A 14628-nucleotide genomic window follows, 5' to 3' on the forward strand; every position below is an offset into this window, starting at 1 on the left:
CCAGTGGTGCATATCATGAATAAATTAGTTTTTAATCAATTATTTTCTTACTTTTCAGTGCCATCTCTTTTTCTTGTAATTGTTTGTGTGAGTTCAGAAGTGTTGAATTTCCTGGTACTCTTATAATTCCATGTGTAGAAAGCCTCCCTTGATGCAGCCACCACGTAACCAGCTGTCATCGCCATAAAACATGGTTCTATGGGAAGTTTAAGGGAAGAAATTAAATTGCCGAATAATGTGAACGAAGTCAACGATATAGTGTAATTTCTTTAGTTTTTAGAAGGGGCGTTTAAAAGAAGGGGGCGTTTATTCGAAGTATTACGGTATACAATTTTAAGAAGAGCAATAATTAAAGAAATCAGACTGGACAGCCATTTCTGTTATCTAGCTTTCTAAACGACTAATAATAATAATAATAATAACATATGTTTTAAGTGGCATGCTCCGAAAAATTCAAAAGCTTTTAGGCAGCTGGAGAATTGTTTCCACGAAGGGCCACTGTGAACAGAACAAGAACGAAAAAGATGACTAACTAGACGACTAACCTACCGGGTGACCCACGAAAAAGTTCGGACCTTTCTCGGCGTCTTGAGGCCGAACAAATGTCCCAAAGTGCTCGGAATTTTGGTATTTAAAAAGTAGATATCCTAACTTAAAATTTGAGCTATCACTTTTTAAATTTGACCAACTAGTTCTCTACTTATGACCTTTTAAACTCAAAATTCACTTTTCGGAAAGTGTAAAAAACACGTAAAAAAGAGGTATTAAATTAATGCAATCAATTAGAAAATCTCTTATAAATTGACTTATTTAACGAGTTTTATGACATTAATAATTATTAAAAACACCTTCGAAAGTAGTTTTTGTTTAAAACAAGACTAGTTTTTATCAAAATTGGCACTTTCAAGGAATTTTCTCAAAAACTGTATATCAAAAACGTCTAAAAATACCTTATTTGATACCCCTTTTTTACCTGTTTTTTAAACTTTCCGAAAAGTGAATTTTGAGTTTAAAAGCTCATAACTAGGGAACTTGTGCGTCAAATTTAAAAAGTAATGGCTCGGATTTTAAGTTAGGATATCTACTTTCTAAATAATAAAACTCCAAGCACTTTGGGACATTTGTTCGGCCTCAAGACGCCGAGAAACGTCCGAACTTTTTCGTGGGTCACCCGGTAGATAATAGTAAAAAATAAGCGAAAAATAATGGAAGGGACGAACTTTGGTCTTAGTAGTTTTAAGAAACTGATATGCCGTAACATTATCGTATTATCTTATAACACCCATATATCACTGCATTAGACGGGTTACAAACGATTCCAGTCTACAATTTCCAAGATGTTTTTGTGCGTTAAAGATTTAAGATTTCAGTTTCAGATTCCATTACAGTTTCAATTTGATCTTGAAATATTCCGTTCCCGTATTCTCAAGATCCGTGGTAAAAACGAATCCAGTTTATTGTCCAGTTTTTAGATTAAAACGTCGCGATTTAACAATAAAATAGCCCTTTGCGTGGGTTCAAAGATAAAAGTTTAATATTTGAGACGGTCAGTTTCATTTTAATACATCTATCAACCTTTGAAGTGTAAGGAGAATGGGTCCAAGTTTATCGGGAAGGATGACGTCAAAATGATTGAAGTCGTTGCATTGACATTCTCATAGACAAAGAACCTTCACGTCATTACCTTGTAAATTCACTGCCAGATCCCTTAAAAGTCGACCACGCCTTTAAGGGTTGATAGGTGTAAAATAACAAAGCACAAGAATGCTACATTATGTCAATCAATCGATTAGACTTACCTATCCCAATATATCTTGAATCTAAAGGTGTACCAATAGCATTGCACAAAACCAAAACGTGCTGAAAGGGAAATGAATTAATCTAAATTTGGTGGAAGCCACTAAATGACACTAGTACATCTAGTTGAGCTAAATTTCTGAATCATTTTAATATTTTCTCGGTTTATAGTTGTCTCGGAATTTAAATTTTGAATTTTCAGATAGACGTATAGACGTATAGATATGGAGATTCTTGATTGAAATCGAGGATAACTGATGATCGAGATTTAATCACTGACTAAATGACACTAGTACATCCTGCCGAGTTAAATTTCTGAATCATTTTATCATTTGCTCACTTTATATTTGTCTCGGAATTTAAATTTGAATTATCAAATTGAGAGACGTTTTCAAATAAGGAGAGGGAGACAATCGAATTATTAATTATTATTTTCTTGATTGAAATCGAGGATGAAATGATGAAAATCGAATGAGTCGAGATCAATTCACTGATCTTTAAATACCCTGGACCAAGATATATCCGTCATTTTTGATCGGAGTTTTTTTAAAAGTAGTACCCCAAATGGTAGCACTTCTCGATGTAGGTCAATGCAAGGAAATTTTCCCTTTAAAATTTTGTATTGGTTTTGTTTGGCTAGGATCAAGAAATTGTGTCTAGGGTATAATATTGCATTGGTGAGAGGAATAAAAAGACAGTACCTGCATATTGGCATCATCAGCCCTGGTGACCAAAACACAATGTTCAGCAGCTGCCGTAATACTGATCAAATTACGAACGTATTTCACATATCTCTGTTGATAAAGACAAATTAACATAATGTGTCATATTGTGTGCCCCGAAAAAAGCGGGCAAATTTTTTAAAAGTAAAATACTCTAAACTCGTTATCAAAAGTGGTAGAATAATTGAAGTAAGATTCAAATTGATTCCCTGCTCAATCAATAGATATTCAATTACCAAGATGATTGAGTTTGAAATATTGAGTATACAAGTCGTGAAATTATGAGGATTTTACTTTTATCCGCAAGCTTTTTTTGACACTGTACGGTAAGAGAACTTGTGGTCAATATTCATTGGTAGGTTTTAAACAATCCTAAATTATGACTAAAAGTTTTGAAAAAATTACTTTGTAAATGTAGGACTAGCCCGGGAACAGCCTATGGCTATTTGATAGACTGAATGGCGTTGATAAACAAAGTTAGTTAGAAGGACAGTGTTGTCTGTATGAGGACATGATTGATCTCTTTAATATATTCGAATTTAATTGATTGATATATTTACCTCGTTACTCTTGGTATCCCTAAAAATGACAACCCATTCAGAACGTTCTGGCTTGGTGAATGCATAAACCAAAGTGTTTGCAAAGTATCCCCACTATGAAATAAATCAAAAAATTTGTCAGTTTAATAAAAATGTAGGAACTTCTGTTTTTAAGACCGTCCCATGTGAAGTCATTTATTCTACAGAACCGATTCATAATACACGTTTCACGCAATAAGAAGCTTCGATGGTCAAAATATTAAGGACAAGTTAAGAACATCTTAACCTTTGCGGACTCTAAAACACCGAATTTCTTAGAATCGTACATATATAAATACTCAAAAAATGGTGAAAATAAGAATATCTTTAAGAACATTTTTTAGGCTTTTTAAAACTCTAAAAGTAAAGAATATCTAATGGCTCAAAATTTTTGGCTGCTCTCATAAAAAACGTGTATTTGCTGCCATTAAATTTTTCATCCTACAAACGATGTCTCGGTAATTCATCAACGTCGATTATTCAAAACCTTTCATTCGGGGTCATTTCAGAGAGGAATACCACGACTTTATACTTGAATAAAATATATCAAGCTTTTGCCTCTATTTGCAAATTGTAAAGTTGACTGAATGAATACAAAACCGTAAGTACCTTATAATCTGGTCTGATATTTGCAAAGTAAATGAACGAATCAACAGCCAATGAGATTCTTAGACTGCTTCCTTCCCAGGAGACTGCCTTCATTTCTTTGCCAGGAACTTTCAGCGTCCTCAAATGTTGACCGAAAGGGTTATAAAATTGTACAATGTTAACATCACGATCTTGACTGGAAGTTTTTTGTGAACCAGCAATGGCTAGAACATCTCCTTTGCAACTCCATTTGAGAGAGACAATGGTCATAGTGATGTTCAATAACACTGGCTCATCATCGAATTCGTGTCTCATAATTTGGCATCGTCCTATATCATATGCGATGGCGAGTTGTGGACAGTTCTCTTCACGATAACCACTTTTACCATTATACCTGTTGTGTTTGTAAAAAAAAAGTTGAAAGAACTTTGTTCGATCATGAACACAAGCGGTGATTGCCTTTACAATTGAATTAGATCATAGTGCTTGATTGAGATGCAAGAAAATTCAAGATAACAGACTAGTCAATGGCTGCCACGTGATAAGGCTTATTTAGATATTTTATTCTTCATAAAATTGTAAAATCGAAATAATTTAGACAAAAGAGATTGTATTGTGGGATTGTATACATACCATTCTACACTGACCAAATTATATCCAGACACTTCTCCTTCTAAACATGGTAGACTGACTGCACCCTGTAAAAAAGATATGATAAACAAACACGTCATTGGAGTATTTTCATGATTATACTACCAATCAATAAAGGAAGGACCAAGATGTACGGCAAATTAAACTCTTTGCTCTTCGATGGCTTCTAGTGACTAGTCATTTTGCATTCATTTGGCATTAAGAGTACTTATTTAAGAATAAAACTAAAAACAGCCTAAAAGAAATCCATTGATGAGACTTCTTTAATATTTCTATAATAGTTAGCTTTATGGGTCTGATGGAAAAATATAATAAGCACATACAATAGAGTTTCCAATATTATCATAAATGTGCACTTCACCAGTGTTTGTACCAAATAGAATGATCTTGCTGTCAGGTGACCACTGAAAGATTAAGAAAACAAAATTGGATGCCACTTGATACATCTCAATGGGAAGTAAGGAAATCTTGAGAAAGGAATGGAGTCCTCCCCTTCCTATGTTCCAGTAGACTGCTACAAGAAATGAGAGTCTTCAGGATAGAAATAATTTTTAGGAACAAAATATTTAGGCCATCAAATTTCAAGTGTCAAGATGAAAGAATTGAATTTCATAGCAAGCAATCAACAGGACTCTCTTTAGAGCTTAAAAGTCATTTCTGTGAACAGTGCCAACCGAAAACAAGGTTATAGTATGATAAAATTGAGTTTGCATTCAATCGATATCAGCCTAAATATTTCAAACTCTTGGCTACAAACCTCAACTTTGGATAGTTTGATTCCTTTCAATTCTTTACCCCAAATACGATTCCAATCAACAGATCCCATAATAATAGCACCATCCTCGTAAGCAATACATATTTTTTGTCCCTCAGTATTCCATTTCATATCACAAACGACTGATTTGTTTCGATCGTTTATCATTTCTTCATACCAAGCACCTTTGGAGAGAATAAGTAAGGGTTGATATATTTATATGTTTTAAAATCTTTTCAAATTATCTATTTTATAGACATGTGTTTTGTTGATTCCAAGTTCCAGTTAAAAATAAGATTCTTGTTTATTTTCAAGCGCCTTTAAAGATTTTCCATATGCATAAGGCTTGGTAACGTGATCAAAAACTGAGCAAATTGATTGTTATCTTTTGATATTATCAAAGGAAAAAGCTAACAAAAAGTTGAAACAATAAGTTTCCAGACCGGGGTTTTTTATACTGACTTAGTATCAGGTTACATGTATGAAGCTCAACTGAGCTCAGCAAAAGTGAGTAATGAGCATCATTTCACCTTTGTAGAGAATCCATACAATGATCAATCCTTTTTGATCACTTGTTGTTAGTTTGTGATGTTTCTCATTCCAAGTGATGACTTTCACGGTATCTGAATAAAACAAAAAATTAAACTTTTATCTAAAAAAGATCTAAACTTCTACTTTATAATGCAATAATTTACATACATACAAACTTGATTTACAACATCTAACTTTAACAAATAAAGTATACTAAGGGAACTAATTTCAATGACAATGGGAACTAATTTTCACAGTAAAAATAATTCAGAAAAATAATGTTTTTCAGGAATTAATTTTTGTGGTTTTGCGGTTAGGGCACGTTTCTTTCATTTTCCAAGGGATTTTTCAAATTTTTTAATAAAAAATGTCCAAACCTGTAATTTGCGGGTTCTCATTTTTGCGAGTTTGACGAAAAACCATAGAAAAAGGGAAAATTCATTCTCACGAAAATTAGTTCAAATTTTTGGAATTTCTTTTATACATTGTGCGTAAATTAAGACAGTGGCCTGGCATTTTCAAAAAGAAAAAACTAAACATACCAGAGTGTCCTTCTAAGGTTTGGTTCATAGATAGATTGCTTGGTGCAGCTAGTCCTTTCAGCTTAGCATCAAGTAGCATCAGTTCCTTAAAAACAAAGACAGATAATAAACTTAAAACGATAATATTTTCGTCCTTTGGATTCAACCAATCTAGTTAAAAATCTGTAAAAATCGCTACTTTTTAAAATTTTGCTACTCAAGACCAAAAATGAAACTTTGCATTAATTTACTGAGACAGCCTTTCAATAATGCTCCTCTAAAAAAATATTCATAAGTTTTTACCTGCTTGTGCTTCTAGCCTGAGAACCTTCAGCAAACCATCTTCCCCTCCACATGCAATGTAACCATGATCTCGATTCCATCCAATGGATTGCAATTTCAAGTTGTTGGGGATGGCGATCTAGAAAAAAAAGATTTTAGTTTTTAAAAGAGCAAAAAGGTTGCAGCAATCACCCAACAAATATCTTGAGACAGAAGATTTCTAAACATTTTTGGAAGATAAAAATCCGTCCCCCGGACCCCACTGTCAGTGTTGAGTCCGAAAATGGCCGAGAACTCAACGCTGACAGTGGGGGAAAGGGGGACCATGTGAAGTGTCTCAGATATAAGTTGGGGGATTGATCACCCAACAAATATCTTGAGACAGAAGATTTCTAAACATTTTTGGAAGATAAAAATCCGTCCCCCGGACCCCACTGTCAGTGTTGAGTCCGAAAATGGCCGAGAACTCAACGCTGACAGTGGGGGAAAGGGGGACCATGTGAAGTGTCTCAGATATAAGTTGGGGGATTGAGGGAACACAAACAAACTGGGAGGCTCACTGTCCTAATATTATAAAGAGTAACTAATTACAAGTAAGAGAAAATATTCTTTAAAGTCTTAGACAGCTGCTCATCCTCTAGCAAAAAAGTTTCTTTAATAGGAAATATATTGATTTTCTGTATAATTTTTCATTTTTTCACTTCAATTTCCAGGAGGGGCAATTTCAGTGGGCCATAAAAATGTTACAAGACGGGGAGAAGTTAGAGAAATCTTAGAAAAAGGAACTTTACAATGGAATATCTAAAAAAACTACTAAATGTTGAAAGATAAGTGATCTCTCATATTTTTCTAAGGATATGTTGTTGCTTAAGTCCATTTTTTGGAAAATTGAGTTATGGCCATACCAATGCTTTACATCACACTTTTTGCCATCTTTTTGGCTTAAATCCATCAAAAACCAGTTTAGGGCAAAAAAGCCTTAAAACCAGTGTGGAAAAAACCAAAACTTTTTTTAACACAAAAATATTTCAAATGTTTATGGTTTTTCAGGATTTAAGGAAAAATAATTTAAAGTAGATTTTATCAAAACAACAAAAATGGAAAGCTTTTTATTTTGATGCAAAGAATTTTTCCCATCAAATCAATGATGAAAATTGTTCTAAGCCAGGGGATGTCAATTGCACTGTTCGATTACCAAAATAATCAAACTCAATCATCAAACTTAATCAAACACTCATTGAACCGGGAAATTCTGGTAGAGTTCGATTAGTTCGATTGGTGTTCTATGTCCAGACGGTGTCAATCGAACAACTTCGAACGAAAATTGCAATTGAACCAATCAAACGTAATTGAACGAGATTGAATAATTGCAATTCGATTGTTTAATAACTTGAATCATTTGAGCTACAAAAACACTGATCGAACTTGATCGAACTGCGATAAGTAATTGAAGGACCCTTCCGGCGCTCCGGAAACTTTTGGAGTTTTCCGGAGCAGCTAAAAAACACTATTTTTCTCTCCGGAAAGTTTCGGAGCTCTTCCGGTGCTTGAAGATGATGGTTCAGCTATTTATTAACAAAATTGAATTTGTCACATTATATTTGAAAGCATCACTGGTTGAAATATCGAAACTAACATGAGTCGGCTGATTTTTTAAAAATACACACGTGCACAGTTAGTTTTCACATGATTAGCACAGCGAGCGCTATCATCATAATTTTATTGTTCACCTATCGTTCGATTTCGTTCGATGAGATTTGATGGTTTGATTACGAAAATCTGTTCGATAGGGTTCTGTTGACATCGCCTGGTCTAAGGTAGCCTGGAAATCCATGCTATTATGATTTCTTATTCTATATACTGATGGCGAAATATATAGCATGGATGGGCAGAGAGTTTGAATTTCACAGATCCTAAATAACGGTTGAAAAATAGCCAATCATTGAAAAATAGCCAATCAAATGTTGTTATTCTTTCACTGGTCACACTTTACTTTGTTAGAGAAACCCGAAGTTCCAAAATTTGGTTTTTATTTTTTAGTAAGTGAGAAATCTAATCCAATCTAATCTATACCGTAAGTTGGTCTAATGTCGACATCCGTCTTCTAATTTCGACACCCTTCTTTAGAGATAGGAACAATAGAAACTGAGGAAGGTCAGAATTGCTGATTGACTTTGATTAGCGCGATGAGAGGAAAAATCTTCAGTCTATCAGTGATTTCGACCTTCTTATTATTCATATCTCTAAAGAAGGATGTCGAAATTAGAAGACGGATGTCGACATTAGACCAACTTACGGTCAGTTACATCAATATGCCTTCTTACCTGTCTTTAAAAATATAAATAAAATTAATCACGGAAAAGGACGCGAAAAGAAAAGACATAAGTGTGAGAACAGAGTAATCAAACTTGTCAGAAAAAGTACCATTAGAAGTCATAAAAATCAACCTGAATAAATGCAATCGCAATTCCAGAGAACTTCATAATTCCCCAAACAACATTACTACTATGTAAAACTCCCATCACATAAATTTTACAATTACGTCAGAGTAGACCACGCTCGCCACCGAAGAGGTTTATTTGGAAAGGGTAATTATATTTTATTGTTCGCTTCTTTTTTAAAGATTTGCCGGGTTGGAAAAGTATGAATTTCTTTGTACTGTACATATTTTACCTACCCCAAATATTTCGGAGGCTGAGTTTTAAACGAATTGTCAAGTTGAAATGAACGATAAATGTATCAAGGTCTGTTTTATTTACCCCCTGGTGACTTAACAAAAGAGACTTAACTCGATGTTACAATCCAATTATTGAAAGTTTGTCTCGGCCTTTTTATAATGAGCAAGACATACGTTCTCTGATTACGCAATTTTCATATTGACATTTTTGAGACATTTTGATGTAACTGACGGTAGAAATCTGCCTCACAGGTCATACCTGTCTTGTATACATCAGATTATAAAAATACAAGACGGGTCTCCTGTCTAGGTCTAAGCTAAGGCCCTTAGTAAGGGGGCTCTTATAAGAAACCCCGGTTTTTCCTCCTCCATCTGTAGCGACTCCAGAAGTCACGCAACTATCGTTGACGTCAAACCAAATGTTTCATTTTTCCGTGAACTTTGAACCCTTGTAACTTTTCTTCTATGTATGCTAAAGCGTTCCGGTTTTTACTAAAAGAAAGCCCGCGATCTTAGCTTTCCAGCGGTATATAACACTGTGGACACGGGCTAGACGGCAAATTGGTAAAATGCCGAACGTTTTGCAACATTTTGAAAATTGTTTGCCGACGGGAGAAAAGAAATTTTCAACTTTCGAAGAATAAATGTGTCTGGAAATGGAGGAAAAAGTAATTGGAGGCTGAAACTTTGTATGTTTATCAGAAAAAGGGTGAGGAATTCAAAAATCACATTCGCTAATTCTAGTTTTTTCATTTTCATGTAGTTTTTTTAACTTTTTTGCTTCTTTAGCATGGGAATGTCCCAAAAAAAAGTTTTTATTTCTGCCGAAATGGATTTTCTTTTCATTTGGGGTTTCTACTTTCAGAAAAACTTATTCTCTACTCATAAGTTTTTGTTCCTCCATTTCCAGAGGCCCCTTGAAAATGGGTCCTACCACCTTTTTTGACTCATTTCAACCTTTTCCAAGCTATTTTCTTCAAAAACAAAAATAAAACAATGCAATGTCTTCTTTTTTCAAAAAAAGATATATCTTTCGTTATTTTGATAAATATACTAAATATTTTACAAATATTTTTATATAATAATATTTTAACACCATCAAAGAATTCTCCCTCCAAATTTGAGGTCTCTAGCTACACTAGAAAAAGAGATATGCAAAATTTAAGAAGCATGACTGGAAAATTTCTTTTTTTTCTTTATTGACACATTTTTCGAATTTTTCCTAGCTATTTTCCTAACCTTTTTTTGACATTTTTAGTCAAAATTTTGACACTAAAATTTGAATATCTTTACAACCACTTATCCTCTGGAGGCCTATGACCCCTCATTTTCTTTCTTTTTCAAAGCTCTACAAGATAGGATAGATTTTGAAAAAAAAACTAAAACTTGAAAAATCTTCTGGAGTTGCTACCATCTGTCCATCATATTGCCCTCCCCTTCCTTCCCACCTTGTCCTGCGTTTAAAATTTTGACTTGGCAGCTATAGTAAAACGATGCAATTTGTCTAATTAAAAAACACCAGGACTATTGATCAGAAACTCCAACCAAAAATTGTAACACACAAAAACAATACAAGTTTAGACAAAATAAATTAGAAAATGAAGCTTACCTTCTTGCTTAAATAAACGAACATTTTCGACCTTCAAGTTGATTCAACAGCACATTCTAGTTTACTAGGTATTAACTCACTAAATCTGAAAGAAAAAATCATCAAAAAACAAACAGAGCAAAGGCGAAAGAGCAAAAAAGGTTGACTTTCGAAATGAGAAATCCGAATCCCACACAAAATAAACATTGTTCACTGCTTTGGGTACCATTATTACTAAGGACGCTGTTTGCTCGATGTACCGTCTTTCACAGGTTTGTTTCTTAGAAATAAATGAAGGCAAGCAAGTCAAAAGAAATTTTCGCGGATCTTTTTGTATGGCGTGAGAAAGGCGTGAAATTGAAATGCGATGAGAACCATCAGATAAATACTAGGTCACAGTGTAACACACTGAGGCGACCGCGGTTAAATCTTATGAAATTTATGAATTTGTACAGTCGGGTCGAAAGACTATGGAGTATATTGTACTTTTTCCTTTAAAACTGTTTTATCTCCGTAATACTTTGCAAATACAGAAATCTAAGGAAGATAATTACTTTTTCCGAGCGAGTGTTATTCAGAGACTTCAAAGATAGAGAAACGAGATTGTTGATTTCGTCAGCTTTCCGTGACTTTAGAGAACGGATTACCGCGCGCAAATATGCGAGATTTTTCACCATACAAAACGTCTCTGAATACACCGCTCCGCGGTCGATAAACCGCCCTTTCTTTTTTTTCTTTTTGTCAACGCTCTATTACCTGGTACCCCACAGCTCTAAAAGAGCGGGTGCGACCCTCAGAGCACAAAGCGTGTCGTAGCAAATTTTCACATCAAACTTTTGTTATTTTCATACACTGATCACACACTCACGGTAGCGATTATGGAGGCCCCCAGCGGTAACTCTGATCACAATATCACGCAATTTTTTTGTCTTCATCATCTCAATCACGATCACGAAAATCAACAAAAGATTTAGACATCACGGCTCAAAAATCTTTCAAATCACGATCACGTTTTGACCTCTGATCTACCTCTGATCATACGTACTCACGAACAAAATTTCCAAATCACGTAATCACGCTAGAAAAAAGTCCCTATCAGGCTTAGAAACGAGTTTTAGTATAGTAAGTGAAGTTGGATGACACTAGAATTAGCGTGCACCAAACTATTGGCCACAAACAGCACGCTTCTTTTTTTAAATAAGGATACACTTTATAAGAATGTCCATGATGAAAATGGCCAAAAAATTAAGAAGATGCTAAGAATATCACCATCATGGAATTTTTCTACTTAGGCTAAGAATGCCATTTTTAGAGCATTTTTAATTATAAATTGTCAATTACCCCCAAGTAAGGCTCACTCCTTTCACAAAAATGCCATTTCATACTTGAGACGTATGTACTAAATGTTAAATCTAGTATAAATTAGGATTCTAACCTAAGAATATGCTGTAAGAATATTTTAGGATGATTTTCCCAAAAAAGTTAAGAATATCCATGATAAAATGGATTTACACCATTGTTATAAAAAAAAGCGTGTATTACAAAAAAAAATATTAAGCCTGTAATAAAACACTATCAATGTGTAAGCAGCCAACCATAATATCGAACCATCATAGTAAAATAAATACAGAGACCCTCTTTCACTCGCACTCTACTAGGTATATAAATCGAAAGAAAGAAGCTCAATTCATCACATCGGCTTAATATTATTTAAAGTGTCTCGTATGTAACATTAATTGCCTCAAGCAGGATATTTCTGAAATATTTTGCTAATTTAAGTTTTCAACGATTGCATAAAAAAATTGTTGTATTGGCAAAAAAACGACGAAAACAACAAAAAAGCGACAATACATAACTGTAAAGAAATCAATGAAAAACTACTCTGAGTTTTAACATGAGACTTGGAAAGGTCCAGCTAGGCTAAGAATATAGCCTGGCAGCCATTTTACCCCTCCTAAATCGAAATATCCGATTAGATAAAGTAGAAAGCCTGAAAATATCTCGCCAAAACTTTAAATTCAGCAAAACGCTAAAATACTCAGAAATGCCAACATATTCTGACCATGATTGCAAGTCTATTGATAATCATGAAATGCAATATTGTAATTAAGATGATATTTACATATTAGCTGCAATGCCAATATCTGTAGAGGGAATAATATACAAAACGAACAGGAAATCTAAAAATGAGTTTGTCAAAGGATATCCTCATTTCCTTTAACTTATCAATCAAATCATTTTTAATTGGGTATAAGTATTGAAAATGGATTTGTGTTATTATCAAATAGTCAAGTCGTCCTAATTAAAGGTTTATATATCGACTCCTTAAGCAAAATACCTTGGTAGGTAAAGTTAAACAAAATAGAAGATGAGAAACTAGGCTCAAAATATATACCGAAATATCTAACTTAAAAAAAAGAACCACTAGATCCTCTTAGCAAGTAACCCTATTGAGTTTTTTGAGAAATTTTAGCTTCCCTCAGAATAAATTTAGGGGCTGAGACTATGCCATTGCTAAAATTTAGCGAAAGCCTTTAAGCAAAAGAGAAATTCGTTTAATTTTGTGACCACATGGTATTAAAACTATACAGAACAAAATGTTTTGAATTCTGAAAATGTATTGTTTTCTACCAAAAAAATAGAGACATATTTACAAATTTGTTGGTTGTTTTGAAATTGATATTTACAATTTAATCGTTTAATTATTTCATAAATATGAAAGATCCCGTAAATTAACAATGATGATTGTCAATGATGTTTATTAGGCCGCCGTTTATTAAGCAAGTGAAGGGTACGGGTATGTGCCACCCTTAAGGGTGCCTTTTTGGAACCTGACAGTCCCTGTAGGGTTGGTCCTTACTAGTCCGGCTAAGGGTCCGAGGGTCGTAACCGACCACCCCCGTCATGCTATAAATGTAGTACGCCCGGGTTATGAGGTAAAACCATCTATACGTGCGCAAATTCAAAAGTTCGGTCAACAACCAAATGAGAATATTGCCGTTGACAATGAATATTTCCGAATAATTCAAGAGACGAACCAAGCTGGCCGCCTAAAAAAACTCAGGAAAAAGTCTTTTGAGGATTATGCGACAGTTTGGTTTTGTCTATGTGGCTGTACCGCAGTAGATCTGAATTTTGCGACTTTGGTGGGTTCAATTGTTAAGCGCACTTTTAGATTGTTAGCCGTAAATACGGTATTATCAAGTCTAGCGAAACGAAGACTGTAGGAAAACTTGAGTTTTCTTCAAACAAAATCAAAATGGGCCCATCAGAGTATTGGAATTATTCATCGCCTTTTGTAAAGACAGGTGAGGTATCATAAAGGAGATTAACTTTCGAAACACAAAATAATTTTAGACCTCAAAATTAAGTCTCAAAATGGACCAAAACCGCCTTAATTTGGGATTTTCAACTCCATTTTCACATATTCTTTTAAACTCTGAAACGCGAAACTTTCCATCAATTTCTGAACTGGTTCTTTCATTCCTTCTCAATTATTGTATTCTTTTGCTTTTTGAATGTTTTCCAATAGTTTGGATCTTTTAACAAAGAGGCTTGAAACGAAGTGATCAGCTGTAGAATCTTCCTTTTGACGGTTCTTCATCACTGAAAAAAAATATAGAAAAGTTAAGAAATTTATTTCATTTTTCAACCGTGGTTAAGATATTACAGTGAAGTCTCTATAATTCGAACGCCTACAATGTCTCCTTAACCCGAACGAGTTTTCTGGTCCCTTCAGTTAATAATGCCTCATAATACTTTCTCCATAACATGAAATTTCCTTAACTCGAACAGATTTGCATTCCCTGTGAGTTGTAGAGACTCAAGTGTACCTTTCGGTTGCAGATGAGATGGAGATTTTATAAGATACTTTAATAATTGGTCATTTGACGTAATAAAAATGACGCGTTCTTTAGAAAAAGTAACAAAATTGTTTTA

At 34.1% G+C, this 14628-nt stretch overlaps 2 protein-coding genes across 2 annotated transcripts in view; both read right to left on the bottom strand.

Annotated features, from left to right (window-relative positions):
- The window catches only part of LOC136802116 (WD repeat-containing protein 35-like), a 62973-nt gene extending 52080 nt beyond the window's left edge, over positions 1-10893 (bottom strand). The window contains exons 1-12 of the mRNA XM_067058835.1: positions 10711-10893; positions 6445-6563; positions 6164-6234; positions 5621-5713; positions 5094-5275; positions 4660-4740; positions 4319-4383; positions 3707-4079; positions 3080-3172; positions 2499-2591; positions 1800-1860; positions 52-196 (exon numbers count right to left, since the gene is read on the bottom strand). Coding sequence (XP_066914936.1) covers positions 52-196; positions 1800-1860; positions 2499-2591; positions 3080-3172; positions 3707-4079; positions 4319-4383; positions 4660-4740; positions 5094-5275; positions 5621-5713; positions 6164-6234; positions 6445-6563; positions 10711-10734 — 1400 coding nt within the window. The 5' untranslated portion in view covers positions 10735-10893. The remainder of the gene's footprint in view (positions 1-51; positions 197-1799; positions 1861-2498; positions 2592-3079; positions 3173-3706; positions 4080-4318; positions 4384-4659; positions 4741-5093; positions 5276-5620; positions 5714-6163; positions 6235-6444; positions 6564-10710) is intronic.
- A 2394-nt stretch (positions 10894-13287) lies between these two features.
- The window catches only part of LOC136802078 (BAI1-associated protein 3-like), a 68505-nt gene continuing 67164 nt past the window's right edge, over positions 13288-14628 (bottom strand). The window contains exon 14 of the mRNA XM_067058799.1: positions 13288-14295. The gene's annotated coding sequence lies outside the window, so the exon portion shown is untranslated. The remainder of the gene's footprint in view (positions 14296-14628) is intronic.

Source organism: Clytia hemisphaerica, unplaced genomic scaffold (assembly GCF_902728285.1).
Source record: "Clytia hemisphaerica strain Z4C2 unplaced genomic scaffold, Clytia hemisphaerica genome assembly, whole genome shotgun sequence".
NCBI lineage: Eukaryota > Metazoa > Cnidaria > Hydrozoa > Leptothecata > Clytiidae > Clytia > Clytia hemisphaerica.